Source organism: Gobio gobio, assembly GCF_949357685.1.
Source record: "Gobio gobio genome assembly, chromosome: 17".
Classification (NCBI taxonomy): Eukaryota; Metazoa; Chordata; class Actinopteri; order Cypriniformes; family Gobionidae; genus Gobio; species Gobio gobio.
The window spans coordinates 49,843,180-49,865,679 of NC_137110.1; the positions used below are offsets into that span (position 1 = coordinate 49,843,180).

General features: G+C 36.8%; 1 protein-coding gene across 2 annotated transcripts in view; it reads right to left on the bottom strand.

The window, feature by feature from the left end:
- cbfa2t2 (CBFA2/RUNX1 partner transcriptional co-repressor 2) overlaps positions 1-22,500 on the bottom strand; it is a 63,429-nt gene that overhangs the window by 12,164 nt on the left and 28,765 nt on the right. For both annotated transcript variants that reach the window (XM_079840069.1, XM_079840070.1), the window contains exons 2-5: positions 12,559-12,702; positions 11,035-11,276; positions 8,851-8,940; positions 520-701 (exon numbers count right to left, since the gene is read on the bottom strand). In XM_079840069.1, the coding sequence (XP_079696195.1) occupies positions 520-701; positions 8,851-8,940; positions 11,035-11,276; positions 12,559-12,702 (658 nt within the window). The remainder of the gene's footprint in view (positions 1-519; positions 702-8,850; positions 8,941-11,034; positions 11,277-12,558; positions 12,703-22,500) is intronic.

Here is a 22,500-nt window from a genome sequence, read left to right on the forward strand (position 1 = left end):
CGTGGATCATCAGTGAATCAACGACACACACACACACACACACAGCCGTGGATCATCAGTGGATCAACGACACACTCACACACACTCACACACACACACACACACACACTCACACTCACACACACTCACACACAGTCGTGAATCCTCAGGGAACGACACGCACACACACACACACACACACAGCCGTGAATCCTCAGGAAACGACACACGCACACACGCACACACACACACACACACACAGCCGTGGATCATCAGGGAACGACGCACAGGTTCAAGAATCAAGGGTTCATAAACTTTTGAACGGGTTATTTTAATAAATTCAGCTGTTTTGTGTCTTGTGGACTATATGTAAACACCTTAAATGTGAAATATCTTATTCAGGACAGCACTAAATAAAAAATAGCATGCATTTTGTATGATCTCTCACATTTTCACAGATTATTTTTCTTACAGCTGTATAAGTGCGGTAGATCTGATAACTCCTGGTGTAGTGTGTAGGTTGTGTGTGCGTGCTCATACCGGTTGGGACTGTGGCGTTTGCTGCTGTCATTGGGCTCCAGCAGGAGTTCGCTGGAGTCAGCCGGAGACGGGACGGTGGTGCTGAGCAGGAGGTGCTCGTGCTGGGACAGGTACTGGGCCGGAGTCTGTTTAGCGGCGCGGGCGCAGTGGAGAAGCTCCCTCTGCAGTAACGGCAGGTTGGCCTGTGTGTGTGTGTGTGTGGAGGACAGTACAGTAAATCACGACCAGTGTTGGGGAAAGTTACTTTAAAAAGTAATGCATTACAATATTGCGTTACTCCCTTAAAAAGTAACTTATTGAGTTACTTAGTTACTTTTTAAGAAAAGTAATGCGTTACGGTACTTTTGCGTTACTTTTTCTCACCTGGGCTGGGCTTGTTTTTTTGTTTTTTTTTTAATAACAAAAAAGTTATATTTTTGTGCAATAGTAAAGACCTCTTCATACCAAAATTGAAATAATAAGCCACAGGCCGAGGTAAAAATGCAAATTGACGCATGAACAGTAGAGGGCGCAGCTCTGGATAATGGAAGAATAGGATGCAGGAGAAAAACGTTTTACTAGGGCTGTCAAAAGATTAATCACGATTAATCGCATCCAAAATAAAAGTTTGTGTTTACATAATATATGTGTGTGTACTCTGTTAATTATTATTTATATATAAATACACACACATTCATGTATATATTTAAGAAATATTTGCATGTATATACTGTATATACATTTATATAATCTATAATATATAAATATAAATGTTTTATATATAAAAATAATATTTTTTTCTATAATATTTTTCTATAATATAATAAATAATATTTCTATAATAAATAATATTTTTATATTTTTTTCTCCTGCGACCCGGCACCGGATAAGGGGAAGATGATGGATGGATGGATATTTTTTTCTTAAATATATACATGCTTGTGTGTGTATTTATATATAAATAATAATTAACACATATATTATGTAAACACAAACTTTTATTTTGGATGCGATTAATCGCAATTAATCTTTTGACAGCCCTAAGTTTTACCAATAAAAACAAAAAATCTAGTCATTTTCATCATCAAAGGTCAGCAGCAAGACATTGGTAAATTAAATATAAAGGTAGATTATGCATAAAAAGAGTTGTTTTATTTAAAATTGAATTATTGGAGGTTTGCACAGTACTCTGATTTTGCATTTGACTGATTTTATTCATGTTGAGGAGGACAGAATCTTTATTGTGCAAGTGAGATAAATAAATGCTCACATTTAGTCTAGAACTACAATAACCATCATGTTCACACACACACACACACACACACACACACACACACACACACCTCTGCACTCATTTCTCTCAACATGGGGGCAGGAGAGCTGTCAGTCAAAATAATGTGAAAAAGTAACTTTTGTTGTAAATTTGAAAAGTAATGCGTTACTTTACTAGTTACTTGGAAAAAGTAATATTATTACGTAAGTCAAGTTACTTGTAATGCGTTCTGATCACGACAAGCATCAACCAGATGGAAAACTGCTAGTCTAACCCACTTTGGAAGCATTTTCTTAAGTGGTCTAAACTAATCAATGACCTCCACATTTTTTTGCATTTTTCCTGATAAGAGCGGAGATAAAGGTCAAAAAGATTTCTTCCTCGACAGACTCGGAGGAGCCGCGACGCGCATGCAAACTCAAAGCAGCCGCGCCCGAGGCGTCTGCTCAGCGTCACCGCGCGTTCGGCTCGCTGTTAAAGCTCCACTTTCACCAACATCTCGTCAAAATAGTCCATAAATCTTTCATATGAAAACACTTCAGCCACAGGCGGATGAGAAACAATCGCCGAGATGAAACAAAACAGACCCATTTCTTATATGACGAGCGTGAGTTTGATTACTAACGTGAACGTATGAAGAATATCAGACTGCTCTGTTAAAACATCTGGCAAACACAAGGGGAAAATACACTCTCATGTAAAGCCTTTCAAAACCAGAAATTACTTTGCATATCTCTTTCTCTCGGTAAAGGCTGTGACACACCAACCCGATGAAGAGAGATTAACCCTCATCCTTCCCTCGAGCCCTATTTATACTTCATTTTACTCCCGAAAGCTTATTTCATATCATTCTGATAATATTTTAATGCGATTTTTTATTTAATTTACCTTTAAATTACTCAATTTCATCAATAAATAGGGGAGAGCGTGGCACAACCTAACGCTTTTTGACTTTCTCAGTTTGTGTAAATCCACTTGGGGTTCAGAGTATTTATTGTTTCCCACATTAATTGCACACATGTCTAGTACAATTATGTGGTTTTGTTTCATTAATACAGTGTTTACTTTTTTCTTGATTTACCCCAAAAGAATGGAAGTGAAATGTGACAACATGCCCCATGGGTGGGGTACATTGTAACATGTGGTGGGGCACAATGTAACATGACCAAATAACAGCTTAAAATGTTACCTGATATAATCAAAAAAATATACAAGACAAACAAAAATATTTTGTCAACAAAATCCCATTATTAACTTTTTAAAATATAAAAAGCATTTTTTAATCATTAAAAACATAAGCATTTTTGAGTTTGACTACAAACACATCGCTAAATACAGCTAAACAGCATAGTTAAAAACAAAAATAATAATGAATAATTTCTGAACATTAACTCTCAGTCATTATTCACCCTTTTCTCATGGTTTCTCAAAATAATTCATAAAAGTATAGAATATAATGGCATATTTCTAATAGGGGCTCATTGTAACGCAGTGTTACAACACACCCCATCTGCACAACTGGGATTTAAATCGCGGCTCGTGTCTTCTGCTGTTAGATAAGCATTAAAGAACGATCTCAACTGTCACAACTGGGATTTAAATCGCGGCTCGTGTCTTCTGCTGTTAGATAAGCATTAAAGAACGATCTCAACTGTTAAATAACAGATATAAGATTACAATTATATCGGATTTGTCTTATTTTAAATAAACACAAAAAACAGAGATGAAAACTAAACTTAAGTAAGAAATTTACTTTTGCTATGGTTAAATACATGTTCAGTGATATCTTCCAGAGATTTTTTAATTTTGGCGCTATTTTTTCTCTAAATAATGTTGATATGGCAACTAGTAAATACACTAAGTTTCGTCATTCTGGCATGTGTGGAAAGGGTTAAAACATGCGTGTTACAACTAACCCCGCGTTAGGTTGTGCCCCGCGCTCCCCTAATATATAACCTACGCACATTCTCAAAATAACTCGCAATTTCATGCATAACCATGTTAATTCAGCTCAAAATATCTCCCATTGGGTGTCTTTGCCGACCTCTTGTGGAAAAATAATAACATAAGATGATATTTCATGACTTATAGCCATAGATATCCATAATAAAGGCTAGATGTCTTACGGCGGAGTCTCTAACGTCATCAGCGGCGGCCATCTTGTCACAGGCAGGGCTCTGTGGCTCCTGATGTAAGGCGAGTGATCTGAACACAAATACTCTCATCTCACTGAAATTTTGACGGATTTACAAATGGTTTGGTTTCTTACAAACGATATTAACGTGGCTATAATTCTGGATGCTTGAACAAATTATGAATCATCTACATCTCTGTCGTTTATAACAAACCAAACAGTTTGCAAATCGGTAGAAAATTGAGCAAGTTATGGTTATTTAAAAAGTGCAAGCACCATGAAAACGCAATGTTATGAGTGAGCGAGCTGACTGTGACAAGATGGCCGCCAGGTGCGGACGCTGACCTCCATTGGCCAGCAGCGCGGACGAGACATCTATGCTTATACTCTATATCTTGAAGGTATAGGTCTTGGTCATATGATAATGACAATGGAAAATGTAGTGCGTCGGGATAACTACACTCTAAAAAATTCTGGGTTAAAAACAACCCAAGTTGGGTTGAAAATGGACTAACCCAGCAATTATGTTGTTTTAACCCAGTAAATGGGTTGTTTTAACCCAGCAATTGGGTTGTTTTAACCCAGCGGTTGGGTTAAATGTTTGCTTAAAACAAACCAATCGCTGGGTTAAAACAACTCAATTGCTGGGTAAGTACCTTTTCAACTCAACTTGGGTTGTTTTTAACCCAGAATTTTTTAGAGTGTAGTATGAATGTAATCCCGACGCGCTACATTCGCCATTGTCATTATCACATGACCAACCAGCGTCACTGCCATTCATGAATCCTCTGCTGTGGCCTCATGGGACAGTCAAGTGTCCATCATATGCACACTTTTAAAGGTCATCCGGGAGCTGTGAATTCGGACACACTCTAAAAAATGTTGGGTTAAAAACAACCCAAGTTGGGTTGAAAATGGACTAACCCAGCAATTGGGTTGTTTTAACCCAGCGATTGGGTTGTTTTAAGTAAACATTTAACCCAACCGCTGGGTTAAAACGACCCATTCACTGGGTTAAAACAACCCAATTGCTTAGAGTGCATTTTTTAGAGTGCATACTCCTTTGTGTTACATACTGTTTTTCGCCTTCTATAAAGTAGGGAGGTGTGTGATTCTGGATGCAGCCCAAGACTAGGACTGCAGGTTTACAAAACATAAACAAAGCAGCGCTTGCCTTCCATTTTGAATATCAATCATGCTCATCATATTCTTCATTCCAGGCGGCTCATGTTGTTATGAAAATACCTGTGCATTGGAATGCTCAGACGTAAAATTAGACTTTTTTTAAAATTCTTGTGCAATGACTCGTTTGCTAATAGTCTAATTTATGAATTTTCTAATAGTCTAATTTATAATAAGTCTGATATTCTAATTTATGATTTTCAGAAATTGATGGGATTCTCTCTGAGGAAGCAATTATTAATAATGGAGTTCCTCAGGGCTCTGTGTTAGGCCCCCTTTTGTTCCTCTTATACATTAATGATATGCCAGCAGTTTGTGATTGTAATTATGTTTTTATATGCTGATGATTTTGTTTGGCTGTTTCAGACAATGATGTTGTTACACTCTAAAAAATGCTGGGTTAAAAATAACCCAATTTGGGTTGAAAATGGACTAACCCAGCAATTGGATTGTTTTAACCCAGCGGTTGGGTTAAATGTTTGCTTAAAACAACCCAATTTCGGGGTTATAACAACCCAATTGCTGGGTTAAAACAACCCAAACACTGGGTTAGTCCATTTTCAACCCAACTTGGGTTATTTCTAACCCAGCATTTTTTAGAGTGTAAAATACTATATTATAGTCTATATAATTTGAGTCTAAAAGTAAATTGTGTAATATTGGATGTGTCCTTGACAATGATTTAAGTAATGCAACAATGGCTATTAAAACTTCAGGTAAGGTTAATGCTAGGACAACATTTCTTGCTAGATATGTTCGTTTTATCGATAAACAATTTTAACACTTTAACAATTTAAAGTGATTTTGAGTTTCAAGTTTAATGTCCTTTTGAGTATGCATGCATTTCTTGGATGTCTGATGGGTCTCGTGTATGGTTGGATAAGTTACAAAAATCTCAAAATAAATTGATACGGTTGGTTTTAGGTTTTACACATGTCGATATATCCCATTTTAGACATCTTGATTGGTTACATATTTTAATACTTATTTGTGAGAAATATTGTTATATTGCTAGGCAAAGATATAACATTATGTCATTTTAAAAATAGGTATTTTGAATACTCAGAGGCTCAAGAATGGAATAAGTTGCTTCTGGATATTAAAAGTATTTTAAACATGGCTAGTTTTAGAAAAGTTCAAATGTGGTTCTTAGATTCTTAGGTTGTTTTAGTGATGGATTTGTATTAGTAGCCTATATGTGTTTAAATGAGATGAAATAAAACATGAATAAATGCGGCTGGTCTCACTGTGCTTTGCATGAAATGATATAAATGCTTCTGATTTTAGCTGTATTAGTCATATTTACTGATGATGATGATGCTATCCCAATCACAATATAATTTAGTACTGGTGATAATCATTACAACTCTGTGTTCACAGAATATATTTAACATGAGACCCGAAGAAAAGCGCCTGGAATGCTTTAAAATGTTTTCTAAACGAGGACAAGAAGAATCTCTAGTTTTTATTACAAGCACGACAAACATCTCTGTTCATGATTAACTTCGCCCTCCTCTCACATATGCCGCCTGTCATTCATGTTCTCTCGTTTTTTGCGCAGGCAAATATTCCCGGACAACTGTGTCAACCGCTGCCGAGCTCCATATGCTGCGCAGGCCCCGTAAAAACAACCTGCAACGGTTTATAGTCGTGTTTCACACTTCCGACCGCCTGGAATTCTCGGAAGTCTCCGTCTGCTCCATAAATCACCGGAGGAAATATTAGATGCCTTCCACTTTCCGCGTGGTGTTTTCTCACACTGCTGTTTTATCCTTCCAGGGATTCACTAATATCACCAAAACTGCTTTCATATGGACTGTTTTATTGTCTTTTTGGAGTGAAACAGGGAACGCTCTCTGAACTCAAAGCTCTTCCAGTAACGTTTTTAAGACCAATTAAAGAAAATGTAAGGAACACATTGATGTTCTCGAAATGTAAACGTCTAAGCACACAACGAGTTTTATTAGTGACACTTCAAAGTTTGAACACAATCTCCATAACCTTTTCATTCATTTGACCAAACATGGCTTAAAGTTTGAGGAAATAAATCTTGGGAATGATTAAAACGAGAACAAATATCTGCCGATGCGTTCATAAAAATCGACTTAATTCAAAAGCAAGTCATTTTCATACCCAAAGACAGATATTTGTTCTTGTTTTAAAACACAAACGCACTTAATTTTGTTACATTTCTTCATTTTGCATGTCATTAAATTAGGGCTGTCAAAAGATTAATCGCGATTAATCACATCCAAAATAAAAGTTTGTGTTTACATAATATATGTGTGTGTACTCTGTTAATTATTATTTATATATAAATACACACACAAGCATGTATATATTTAAGAAAAAAATATTATTTTTTAATATATAAAACATTTATATTTATATAGATTATAGATTATATAAATGTATATACAGTATATACATGCAAATATTTCTTAAATATATACATGAATGTGTGTGTATTTATATATAAATAATAATTAACAGAGTACACACACATATATTATGTAAACACAAACTTTTATTTTGGATGCGATTAATCGCGATTAATCTTTAGACAGCCCTACATTAAATACATCTTGATCTAAGGATGTTTTGAATTTGTGCTGGAAAACAAAAATCCTGGAAGAACATAATTTTTTGCAGTGCATGCTATTCAATGTAGGGCCCTATGAAATCTGTTTTAATATTTCTGGACTGCTTTAAAGGTGCAGTGTGTGAATTTTAGCGGCATCTAGTGGTGAGGTTGAGAATTGCAATCACCCACCGCTCACCCCTCCCTTTCGAAGAGAAGCTACGGTGGCCGTCACAGGACAAAAATGTCATCTGAGACAGCAGAGAGTGAGTGAGAAGTTTGTCCGTTTAGGGCTACCGTAGAAACATGGCGGTGCAAAATGGCGACTGTAAGGAGACCCGCGGTGTGTGTAGATAGAAACGGCTCATTCTAAGGTAATAAAAACATAACGGTTCATTATGTAAGGTCTACACCACTGAAAACGTTATGTATATTATATTGCATTTCTTTCAATATATCCTCGTAAATATTACACACTGTACCTTTAATGGTTAAATACAATTTTACTGACTTTCACTCATCTTAGGAACACAAATGAAGAAATTTGAATGAAATCTGAGAGATTTCTGTCCCTCCATTGACAGTCTAATTAACTTTGACGCTTCAGAAAAGTTCATAAAGAGAACGTAAAACTAATCAATATGAGTAAAGCGGTATTATGGGTTTGGAACAACATGAGGGGGTGAGTATAAAAGATCACATAATTTACATTTTTGGGTGAACTTATGCCCCTTTCATCCAAAATGTGACAAATTCTGTGACATTCTGAATCTGCATTATACAGTAAGTTCCATTTTTATGAATGGATTCTGCCATTTTGTCCACGTTTCCTGCATCACAGATATCAAACGCATCGATTTGCTTCAGAAGGCCTTTATTAACACCCCAGAGCCGCGTGGAGCAGTTATTCGATGGACAGATGCATTTTTTATGGACTTCAAAAACAGAGCAACTATTACTGCACTAAATAAAGTTTGGATTAGCCTGGACTTTTTTAATATAACTCTGATTATATTCGTCTGAAAGAAGAATGTCATATACACCTCAGATGACTTGAGGGGGAGTAAATCATGGGATAATTTTCATTTTTGTGTGAACTTTCCCTTAATCATAACTTAATGGGAATTTGTTATCTGGGATACGACACAAGGGTGAGTAAATGACAATTTATTGGCCCTGTACCTTTAGGAATGGTATGACGAACGGCCTTAAGGGGAAGTTTGTGGCTTCTTGCAGTCTGGAGTGAAACTCTTCAATGGTGACGGTGGAATTCTGAGGGGGAAAAAGACATTGCTTGGTAAGCCGTTCCACATATGACCGAATTCTGCTCATGCAAACATGTATTACTGGATGAATCAGCGTTTTTGAACGAATCTCTTGAATTAATGATTCAATGACTCACTCATAAATGCGTCACTTATTTCATTACTGGATGAATCAGCGTTTTTGAACAAATCTCTTGAGTGAATGATTCAATGACTCACTCATGGAAGACCTCACTTGTTTCATTACTGGCTGAATCAGTGTTTTTGAACGAATCTCTTGAGTGAACGATTCAATGACTCACTCATAAAGACTTCACTTGTTTCATTACTGGCTGAATCAGTGTTTTTGAACAAATCTCTTGAGTGAACGATTCAATGACTCACTCATAAAGACTTCACTTGTTTCATTACTGGATGAATCAGTGTTTTTGAACAAATCTCTTGAATGAATGATTCAATGACTCACTCATAAAGACTTCACTTGTTTCATTACTGGATGAATCAGCGTTTTTGAACGAATCTCTTGAGTGAATGATTCAATGACTCACTCATAAAGACTTGTTTCATTACTGGACGAATCAGTGTTTTTAAACAAATCTCTTGAATGAATGATTCAACGACTCACTCATAAAGACTTCACTTGTTTCATTACTGGATGAATCAGTGTTTTTGAACAAATCTCTTGAATGAATGATTCAATGACTCACTCATAAAGACGTCACTTGTTTCATTACTGGATGAATCAGTGTTTTTGAACAAATCTCTTGAATGAATGATTCAATGACTTACTCATAAATGCGTCACTTGTTTCATTACTGGATGAATCAGTGTTTTTAAACAAATCTCTTGAATGAATGATTCAACGACTCACTCATAAAGACTTCACTTGTTTCATTACTGGATGAATCAGTGTTTTTGAACAAATCTCTTGAATGAATGATTCAATGACTCACTCATAAAGACGTCACTTGTTTCATTACTGGATGAATCAGTGTTTTTGAACAAATCTCTTGAATGAATGATTCAATGACTTACTCATAAATGCGTCACTTGTTTCATTACTGGATGAATCAGTGTTTTTAAACAAATCTCTAGAGAGAATGATTCAATGACTCACTCATAAAGACTTCACTTGTTTCATTACTGGATAAATCAGTGTTTTTAAACAAATCTCTTGAGTGAATGATTCAATGACTCACTCATAAAGACTTCATTTGTTTCATAACTGGATGAATCAGTGTTTTTAAACAAATCTCTTGAGTGAATGATTCAATGACTCACTCATAAAGACTTCACTTGTTTCATTACTGGATGAATCAGCGTTTTTGAACAAATCTCTTGAATGAATGATTCAATGACTCACTCATAAAGACTTCACTTGTTTCATTACTGGATGAATCAGTGTTTTTAAACAAATCTCTTGAGTGAATGATTCAATGACTCACTCATAAAGACTTCACTTGTTTCATTACTGGATGAATCAGTGTTTTTAAACAAATCTCTTGAATGAATGATTCAATGACTCACTCATAAAGACTTCACTTGTTTCATTACTGGATGAATCAGTGTTTTTAAACAAATCTCTTGAGTGAATGATTCAATGACTCACTCATAAAGACTTCACTTGTTTCATTACTGGATGAATCAGTGTTTTTAAACAAATCTCTTGAATGAATGATTCAATGACTCACTCATAAAGACTTCACTTGTTTCATTACTGGATGAATCAGTGTTTTTGAACAAATCTCTTGAGAGAATGATTCAATGACTCACTCATAAAGACTTCACTTGTTTCATTACTGGATGAATCAGTGTTTTTAAACAAATCTCTTGAGTGAATGATTCAATGACTCACTCATAAAGACTTCACTTGTTTCATTACTGGATGAATCAGTGTTTTTAAACAAATCTCTTGAATGAATGATTCAATGACTCACTCATAAAGACTTCACTTGTTTCATTACTGGATGAATCAGTGTTTTTGAACAAATCTCTTGAGAGAATGATTCAATGACTCACTCATAAAGACTTCACTTGTTTCATTACTGGATGAATCAGTGTTTTTAAACAAATCTCTTGAGTGAATGATTCAATGACGTACCACTAAAGCGAGCACCAGGTTTCGGACGCTCTCTCCGATCTCGGGCGAGATGTCGTTGCCGAACTGCTGCAGTGTGGTGAGGAAGCGCTTCAGTTTGCTCAGCTGCCGCGCGCCACAGGTGGCCGGAAGCTGCTGATTGGCCAGCGAGGAGGAAGATGATGAGGACGGGCCGTTGCTGTAGCGCTGAGGCGGCGAGGGAACGGCGTTGAGCATCGGCGGGGAATGATTGATCCCATTGGTCACTGCACAAACAGACAATGCGGTTAGACTTGGGATACAATGTAAGCAATGATCTGAAAACACGTTAGGGTTATTTATAGTTTTAAAATAGAATTAACTTTTATTGAATGTTTTCAGTTTTTTATATTACTATTTAGGTTTAAGTTATTATTATTTTTTTTTCAGTTTTATTTTTTATTTCCAGTTATTCATTTTAGTGATTCAATTTAAACTTATTTCAGTTAGATTTTCAATCAATTTATGATTTTTAGTTTAAATTTTTTTTTAAAAGTTTTTCCATGTCATAATCATATTTTATCTTATTTTAGCATCACTTAAATTTTTACTTCAATAACAATATTTGTTAATGATAATAACCTGTTTTTCGCCACATAAATGATCATACAAGCTCAAAAGAATTTGTGAAGTGTTGCGATTATGTTTGCATAATCATAAACAAAGACTCCTTCTTTCACAGTTGTCTATACACTTTTGCTATAGTTTGCTCTGGTTTGCTCCTATTGTGAAAATCACTTTGTCCTCATTTTAAGTTGTTTTGCATAAACATGCATGCTAAATAATTAAATGTAAAAGCACTTAAAGTATGTATTTCGAGTGTGTCCCAGTATTGGGACATCCTATCACACATGCACAAAGGTCTCATGCTGTTTGTGTAAGTACTGCATTGCATTGAAATTCTATTTATATGCATTTAATAACTAAAGCTTAAGTCTCCGATTCATCCGCTTTAAGTAGAAAACTCATCTTTTTCCTTAGGAGTGAATACTTCTCAGTATATACTGCCAACTAAACATAGTTGGGCTGTGCGATATTGAAGAAAAATGCGATATCCTTGTTAAATAATGCGATATTCGATTGCTTTAAGTGTGTAAAATTCCGCAAGTTATTGCGTTTAATAACTCTTTTTAACCTCAAGCAAGTCACATTAGTAACAGTCGTGTGCTCAGTCTATTCTCTGCTATATGTGTTGACCTAAAACATACACTTTTCACAATGTTGAAGTAGCATTAAAATCATTCAGATATTGCGTACCGTTGCGATATGCATATTGCGATATATACATTTGCGATATTTCGATAATTTCGATATATTGTGCAGCCCTAAAACATAGCACACAGAACAAAATGCATGATTCCTCAATCTCAAACATCTAGTATGCCACACATGACTTTCATCACTCTGGAAATGGAAGGTCAAGTGAAACATAAACTGCAATTGCATGCATCCTAAGGGACACACTGATGCCAACATACAGTCCGGAGAGCATGCAGGTTTGAGTCTCACATGCTGTGGTGGAGAAGGCTGCGGGACGAGGTCCGCTGGGGTTGATGGAGGGCAGAGGGGGCATGATGGAGACGGTTGGTCTGGAATGAGTCTTTCCATCCACTGGGGAACCGGGCATGGCAGGAACGTTCTTCTCTGCACTGTCTGAAAACCAGAGCCAGACACAATGAGCCGGAGATTGACACATCACTTATTATCTGAGTAAGTTGTTTGCACATGTCGAGATTTTCATTAAAACCCAATAAGGACATTTCTGATCTCATTCAGTCTGACATAAAATCACAGAAAGAACTGGATCCTCTCATTTCTGAACCGTTTCCATCTTGCGCGGGCGTCACAAGTTCATTGTTTATTAAAGCTGCACGATTCTGGATAAATTAAGAATCACAATTTTTTTTATCATGAACAGACAACTAAACAAAATAACATGGAATTTACTGGAGGTTAATATTACTTGATATTTAAAATAATATTTATTTTGAATTCATTCTTTTAAAACATTTTGAAGATTCAATGACTCACTGATAAATAAGTCACTTGTTTCATTACTGGATGAATCAGTGTTTTTAAACACATCTCTTGAATGAATGATTCAATGACTCACTCATAAAGACTTCACTTGTTTCATTACTGGATGAATCAGTGTTTTTGAATGAATCTCTTGAATGAATGATTCAGTGACTCACTCATAAATACGACACTTGTTACTGGATGAATCCGTGTTTTTGAACAAATCTCTTGAGTGAATTTTTCAATGACTCATCCATAAAGACTTCACTTGTTTCATTACTGGCTGAATCAGTGTTTTTGAACAAATCTCTTGAGTGAATGATTCAATGACTCACTCATGAAAGACCTCACTTGTTTCATTTCTGGATGAATCAGCGTTTTTGAACAAATCTCTTGAGTGAATGATTCAATGAATCACTCATGAAATACGTCACTTGTTTCATTACTGGCTGAATCAGGGTTTTTGAACGAATCTCTTGAGTGAACGATTCAATGACTCACTCATAAAGACTTCACTTGTTTCTTTACTGGATGAATCAGCGTGTTTTTGAACAAATCTCTTGAATGAATGATTCAATGACTCACTCATAAAGACTTCACTTGTTTCATTACTGGATGAATCAGCGTGTTTTTGAACAAATCTCTTGAATGAATGATTCAATGACTCACTCATAAAGACTTCACTTGTTTCATTACTGGATGAATCAGCGTGTTTTTGAACAAATCTCTTGAATGAATGATTCAATGACTCACTCATAAAGACTTCACTTGTTTCATTACTGGATGAATCAGCGTGTTTTTGAACAAATCTCTTGAATGAATGATTCAATGAATCACTCATGAAATACGTCACTTGTTTCATTACTGGCTGAATCAGTGTTTTTGAATGAATCTCTTGAGTGAACGATTCAATGACTCACTCATAAAGACTTCACTTGTTTCATTACTGGATGAATCAGCGTGTTTTTGAACAAATCTCTTGAATGAATGATTCAATGACTCGATACCAAGGTTATTTGAACTGCCATATTACTTTCTAACGGTGATTTGCTCATTTTGAGCGCCATAGACAGTGTTTATATCAAAACTATAAAATTTTATCCCAGCACATCTATGATAATTTGAATTATTGTAAGATATAAATAACAGTTTAAAAAAACACAGTTGAATCACTGTCATTTAGGAATAAGATTGAATTGAGATTTGAACAGACCTATGGTTTATACAATCATGAACAGAAGCACAAATGCCTGATTTGGGATATTCCTAAGCACACAAATGTAGACAATGCGTCTCATGCATTGATATGCAATTCATGTTTAAAGAGACCTCGACAATCCAATTGAGCACAAACCTCTAAAAGTGGCATACATTTCTAATCTCAGCCCTCACACCCTTACTAAACCCATCATCTCCTTTCTGGTGCACACCAGATGTTTTCTGCCCTTGTTTAAGACCCGTGGAGTCCCGACAGCTGAAGTGCAAATGAACCGGGTTTTGTCCTCGGGAAAGAAAGGGTGATCATTGAGGCCGCTTAAGAATGGAGAATCGGGCCATTTCACGCTTGCTAACTAGGCTTCACAAAAGCCGTCAAGGGCTAAACGCATACTTTCTGCGCTTGAATGGACCACCAGGCCCAAAAGTCGTAGATCAGAGGTGCTGTTGTTCTGAAAGAGCCGTGAGAGAAGCTATCGGCCTCATTTCGAGTATATCAGACCGCTGAAAAAGCTTTTACAAAGGCGGCTAATAGACCCACACAGATCGAGTTGTCAAAGGTCATGAAACGCTTCTTACCAGACGACTTTTCATGGACGGACGGGGCTTCTCTGGCTGAAAAGCGTGTTTTGTTTAATGTTTATTCATGGGAAACTAATGCAGTGAATGTGTTTCTCTGTGAGGGATTACGCCGTATAGTTTTTAAATGGGCCTCTCCACTTAACAATGAAAAGTAAGGCGGCTTTTAATGGGATTGTTATACGTTTCATTGCAGCCGCGATAAACAGACGACATACTGAACGAGTCTGACACATAGCAGAAGAGTCGAGCGCAATCTGGGCAGAAGATATATTTCATGTCTGCTATATACTTAGAACTACTGCAAAATATGCATTTACAAATCTACATTACTCTACACTCTAAAAAAAAGGCTCGTAATCATAGGGGAACCTTTTTTAGTGCTATATAGCACCAATTTTGGTGCTTCAGCGGTTCTTCAGAGGTGTTATATAGCACCTTAGTCAAAGAACCGGTGAAGAACCGCTGAAGAACCGCTGAAGAACCTCTGAAGCACCAAAATTGGTGCTATATAGCACTAAAAAAGGTTCCCCTATGATTACGAGCCAAGAACCATTTTTGGTGCAATATAGAACCTTTTTTTTTTTAGAGTGTATGTGCTTGAGTTGTGTAGTGCATTACATTTAAAATAAGAAAATGACTAAAAATTAGGGCTGTCAAAAGATTAATCGCGATTAATCGCATCCAAAATAAAAGTTTGTGTTTACATAATATATGTGTGTGTACTCTGTTAATTATTATTTATATATAAATACACACACATTCATGTATATATTTAAGAAATATTTGCATGTATATACTGTATATACATTTATATAATCTATAATATATATAAATATAAATGTTTTATATATAAAAATAATATTTATTTCTTAAATATATACATGCTTGTGTGTGTATTTATATATAAATAATAATTAACAGAGTACACACACATATATTATGTAAACACAAACTTTTATTTTGGATGCGATTAATCGCGATTAATCTTTTGACAGCCCTATTAAAAATATAATTCTGCATGGAAATGGGAAATAAAGCATTTTTTGCATTGTGCTCTGCAGGCTAAGCTCATATAAAAAATGAAATATTACATCACGTTTAAATTTTTTTTCAAGTCATTTCAACTTAAATTTGAAGTGAACACACACTCACAGACACACACACACACACACACACACACACACACACACACACACACACACACACACACATATATATATATATATATACACACACCCACACACATATATATATATATATATATATACACACACACACACACACACCTATATATACACACACTGTCAAACATGCTGTCAAATCAATTATATATATTAAATTCATATAAACAACATATAATAGATAAAACATATATATATATTGTGTACTATCATATATTTTATTAATGTATAACTTATACAATTTATAATAACTTATTTTTACATCATTACATTTACTTAAAAAATCTCAAAATTCATCAAATATCAGTAGATTTTGTATCTGAGGCTATAGGTTTATCATGATGATGAAAATCAACTGTTTAAGGACAAATGCATGTATTCTGCGCTTTAGACTCTGAATTTACTGAAATTAATCTCATATAATAAAAATAAATGTTGACGTGTTTTAAGTCCACGGAAAAAGCGATTATATTTTGCGTAAAGATCTTGCAAAAGATGTCACTTGTTTCAGTGAATCTCATTGTCTTTTATCGTGACTGTGAGACTCACACACACTCCTCATCTTAACGCACTGATGGAAAGCGCCGCAGTCACAGGTGCGACACACTTTCACACACACACACACACACACACACACACACACACACACACACACACACACACACACACACACACACACACACACACACACACACACACACACACACACACACACACACACACACACACGCACACACACACAAACACACACACAAACACACAGACAAATCTTGTGGTTTGCGAGCGCACCTGAGCCCCGCTCCGGGTCCTTCAGGCTGCCCCTCTTAATGCCTGACTGAAAAATCATGTGCCATCTTTTTTTTTTTGCCTTCCAAGTACACCTGTTTCCCTCAGGAGGCAGGAAGTGGGAACGCGGGAAGGACTGGGAGAAACGGGAAGCCCAGCCATTTGGGTTTGAGCCACACCATAGGATACACAAGCCCGTCTGTCAGCGGAGATTATCCTCACACCTGTGGAGAACTACAGCTTCACTTCTCACACACTTCTGATTACACATCCATATATCGACACACTGAGCGCTCAGACCCGGCTTGCCAATTTGAGATGATCAATAAAGACAGTTTTGTTGAAATATTATGATCAAATTCACATTTTTTGCATGTAAATATTGTGTAAAATAACCATTCACATCGTTTTACACTGAAAAAAATGTGGTCAGTTCAACTTAGAAAATGTAAGTCATGCGGTAACATCTACAAAAACTGTTTTTGTTGAAATGGAATAAATTATTTCTATAATAAATAAGATTATTGACTGTACACTCTAAAAAATGCTGGGTTAAAGATAACCCAAGTTGGGTTGAAAATGGACTAACCCAGCATTTGGGTTGTTTTAACCCAGTGGTTGGGTTAAATGTTTGCTTAAATTAACCCAATTGCTGGGTTAGTCCATTTTCAACACAACTTGGGTTATTTTCAAATTCATCCAACCTAAAAAAACAAGGTTTAATGACTTATAATCAATTATAATATAATCGTTTTTGTGTTGATGAAAGTCCTTTTCCACCTTGATATAAATACAATCAAAAAATCTATTAATACTTCATTTAATTCAAACAAATTTAACACACAATTTAATTTATAAAAAAAAAAATTCAGTTTAGTTGAGTCAACACAATTTAGTTGCTTTAGGTCAAATGAATTCACACTGTAAAAAATGATATGATCAATAAGTTATGACAACATATGTTTTTACATTGGTTTAACTCATCAAAATAAGTTATGCGATTTTTTACTTTTTTATAAGTTATAAATGATTCAACTCATTTTTTTAGTTCATTTTCATGCAATTTAAGTTGAAATTACTTAACTTTGTTTTACAGTGTAGTAAAACGTAACTTTATTACATTAGTCAAATTAAATATTTTTATGTTGGTCGAATCTCATTTTTAAAAAATTAATTTACTGAGGCTTAATTTTCTAATATTTTTTAATTATTAATAATATTTTTTTATTACAAATAATACTTTTTTATTATAATTTTTTTAGTGCATTTACATCAAGGTGGAAGAAAATGCCTGTTTTTCAGGTTGGTTGAATTTGATTATAGTCAGTAATCTTAAATAGTTTATTTTATTTCAACAAAACTAGTTTTTGATGTTACCACATGACGTACATTTTACAACTGAGAAGACTTTTTTTCAGTGTCATATCATTAAATGATCATTATACTGACTGCCCTGCTCTTCAAAAACTATTTAACTAAAATATTTATAACATGCATAAAATATGCATACATGTTTTATTTATGCATTTATGCATATTTTATGCATTTATGCATAATTATGCATAGCTAAAATTAAAAAAGAAAGGCTTATAAAAACATTCTGGACACATGGCAGGTGCGGAGACTTTGTTTCTCAGTCAGTGAATTGAAGACCTTGAGTCCAGCACACACACACACACACACACACACACACACACAGCTGCGGTGCGTGTCCGTGTGGAAGAGCACACGGCTCTGTTAGCTCTGAGATATATCCGTGCGGATCAATATTGATCTGCGAACAGCAAGCGAGCAGCTTCCTCTGACTGCCACCTGTTCCCCGTCTCACACTCATAAAGCTCAGAGTCATCACAGCCGTTAAACGCCGGACACGCCTCACGATCTCACGCTCAACTCACTTCTGAAAAATATTATTATTTTAAATTATGATGTACCAATCCAAAAGTATAAACATTTAACTTTCATCTCTCTGGAATACTTGATTCTGATTGGTCAGTTAATGCATTCTGGGTCCAATCAATCAATCTATCCATCTAATCCATCCATCCATCTATCATCCATCCATCATCTATCATCCATCCATCATCTATCATCCATCCATCATCTATCATCCATCCATCATCTATCCATCCATCATCTATCATCCATCCATCATCTATCCATCCATCTATCATCCATCCATCATCTATCCATCCATCCATCCATCATCCATCCATCCATCTATCATCCATCCATCATCTATCATCCATCCATCATCTATCCATCCATCCATCCATCATCTATCCATCCATCTATCATCCATCCATCATCTATCCATCCATCATCTATCATCCATCCATCCATCCATCCATCATCTATCCATCCATCTATCATCCATCCATCATCTATCCATCCATCTATCATCCATCCATCATCTATCCATCCATCTATCATCCATCCATCATCTATCCATCCATCCATCCATCCATCATCTATCCATCCATCCATCATCTATCCATCCATCATCTATCATCCATCCATCATCTATCCATCCATCCATCTATCATCTATCCATCCATCTATCATCCATCCATCATCTATCATCCATCCATCATCTATCATCCATCCATCCATCCATCATCTATCCATACATCTATCATCCATCCATCATCTATCCATCCATCTTCCATCTATCACCTATCCATCCATCCATCCATCATCTACCCCATCCATCCATCCATCTATCATCCATCCATCCATCCATCCATCTATCTATCATCCATCCATCCATCCATCTATCTATCATCCATCCATCCATCCATCCATCTATCTATCATCCACCAATCCATCCATCCATCCATCCATCCATCCAACAATCCTCTATCCATCCATCCATCCATCCATCTATCATCTACCCATCCATCTATCATTCATCCATCCATCTATCTATCATCCACCCATCTATCATCTATCCATCCATCCATCCATCCAACCATCCTCTATCTATCCATCCATCCATCCATCTATCATCCACCCATCCATCTATCTATCATCCACCCATCCATCCTCTATCCATCCATCCATCCTCTATCTATCCATCCATGTATCCATCTATCTATCATCCACCCATGCATCCTCTATCCATCATCCATCTATCCATCCATCTATCATCTATCCATCCATCCAACCATCCTCTATCTATCCACCCATCCATCCATCTATCTTCCACCCATCCATCTATCTATCATCCACCCATCCATCCTCTATCCATCCATCGATCCATCCTCTATCTATCCATCCATGTATCCATCTATCTATCATCCACCCATCCATCCTCTATCCATCATCCATCTATCAATCCATCCATACATCTATCATCTATCCATCCACCCCTCCATCCTCTATCCATCCATCCATTGATCCATCCATACATCATCCATCCTCTATCCATCCATCCATCCACCCATCCATCCTCTATCTATCCATCGATCCTTCATCTTTTGAACTCTGCATCCTGTTTGTCGCCTCAATTGAAATGTAATTCATATTCAGGAATTGATCTGGATTTTATAATGGTTCTTCATACGGTTTCTGACCAGAAGACGGATATGCAGACATCACTGATTTCTCCAAAAACATCTCATTTGGTTGTGAATACATGAGCCGACTCTGAGAATATAACCAAACCCATCTGAAAGAGGTTTACTCCCCCAGAACGTTAAACATTGAGGCACACAGAGTTGATTTAAAAGCCCGGCCTGTCTTTGTTTAAAATGATATATGAATTCCCATTAAAAGCGATTCAATGCGGCCAAGCCGAGTGTTTAGAAATCATTTAAAGAGATCGGGACAATAGCGAAAGAGAGAGAGCCACACCGCCTCCAGCCACACATCAGCAAAACAAACCCACACGGAGAGAGAGAGAGAGAGAGAGAGAGAGAGAGAGAGAGAGAGAGAGAGAGAGAGAGAGAGAGAGAGAGAGAGAGAGAGAGAGAGAGAGAGAGAGAGAGAGAGAGAGAGAGAGAGAGAGAGACCAGCACGGACACAAAAGGGTTAAGCTATCAGATCATTATGTGTGTGTGTGAGAGAAAGAAAGAGAAAGAGCTGGGACGGATGTTTCTGTTCCCCTCCCCCTCCGTCTCCTTCTGTTCTTCTTCCACCATATGGAGCTGAGGGGGTGCGAGCGGACAGCTGGAGTCTCCAACAGTCACCTGTGTCCAAATCCACCACAGAAGAAACAGCACAAACCCTCAACAGTTTCCAGATATTCCTGAGAGCAATCGCAGAGGCTCTGGGTCAGGCCTGCGGATTCACCAGATTCACACAATACACTTCACTTAACAATACACTTCACTCAACAATACACTTCACTCAACAATACACTTCACTCAACAATACACTTCACTCAACAATACACTTCTGCTTAACAATACACTTCTGCTTCAGAGCTAAGATTCATACTTAAGAAAAAAAGAGGAATGTTTTGTGTTCCAAAAAAAAAACTTCTTAAGACTGTTCTTAAAAATGATTCCCTAAAGTTAGCATAAACTCCAACTTCATAAACATCCATCCATCATCTATCCATCCATCTATATGTCTTTCCCTTCATCCATAAATCCCTCCATCCATCCTTCATCCATCCATCCATCCAACCAACCAACTATAATTCATCCGTCCACCCTTCATCCATAAATCCATCCATCCTTCATCCATCCAACTATCTGTCTGTCCGTCCGTCCGCCCATCCATCCGTCCATCCTTCATCCATCCATTCAACTATAATCCATCCGTCCACCCTTCATCCATAAATCCATCCATCGATCCTTCATCCATAAATCCATCCATCCATCCTTCATCTATCTATACATCCATCCTTCATCCATCCAACCGTCCATCCTTCATCCATCCATCCGTCCGTCCAACTATAATTCATCCGACCATCCTTCATCCATCCATCCAACTATCTGTCCGTCCGTCCGCCCATACATCCATCCATCCATCCATCCATCCTTATATCTCTCCATCCATCCATCTGTACATACATCCATCCATCTATCTGTCCATCCATCCATCTATCGGTCCATCCTTCCATCTATCCATTCTTCATCTATCCATCCATCCATATGTCCATCCATCCTTCCTCCATCCATCCATTTGTCCGTCCATCCCTATGTCTGTCCATCCGTCCACCCTTCATCCATCCATCATTCATCCATAAATCCATCCATCCATCTATCTGTCAGTCCATCCATCTATCATCCATCCATCCATACATCCATCCTTCATCCATCCATCCATCCATCCATCTGTCTGTCCATCCATCAATCCATCCATCATCTATCCATCCACCCATCATCCAGCCATGTCCGTTCATCTGTTCATCCGTTCATCCATCCATCCAGCCGTTCTTCCTTCATCCATCCATCTATCTGTCCATCCGTCCGTCCGTCCATCCATCCTTCATCCATCCATCTGTTCATCCTTCATCCATCCATCCAGCCGTTCTTCCTTCATCCATCCATCTATCTGTCCATCCGTCCGTCCATCCATCCTTCATCCATCCATCTGTTCATCCTTCATCCATCCATCCGTTCTTCCTTCATCCATCTATCTGTCCATTCATCCGTCCGTCCGTCCATCCTTCATCCATCCATCTGTTTATCCTTCATCCATCCATTCGGCCGTTCAT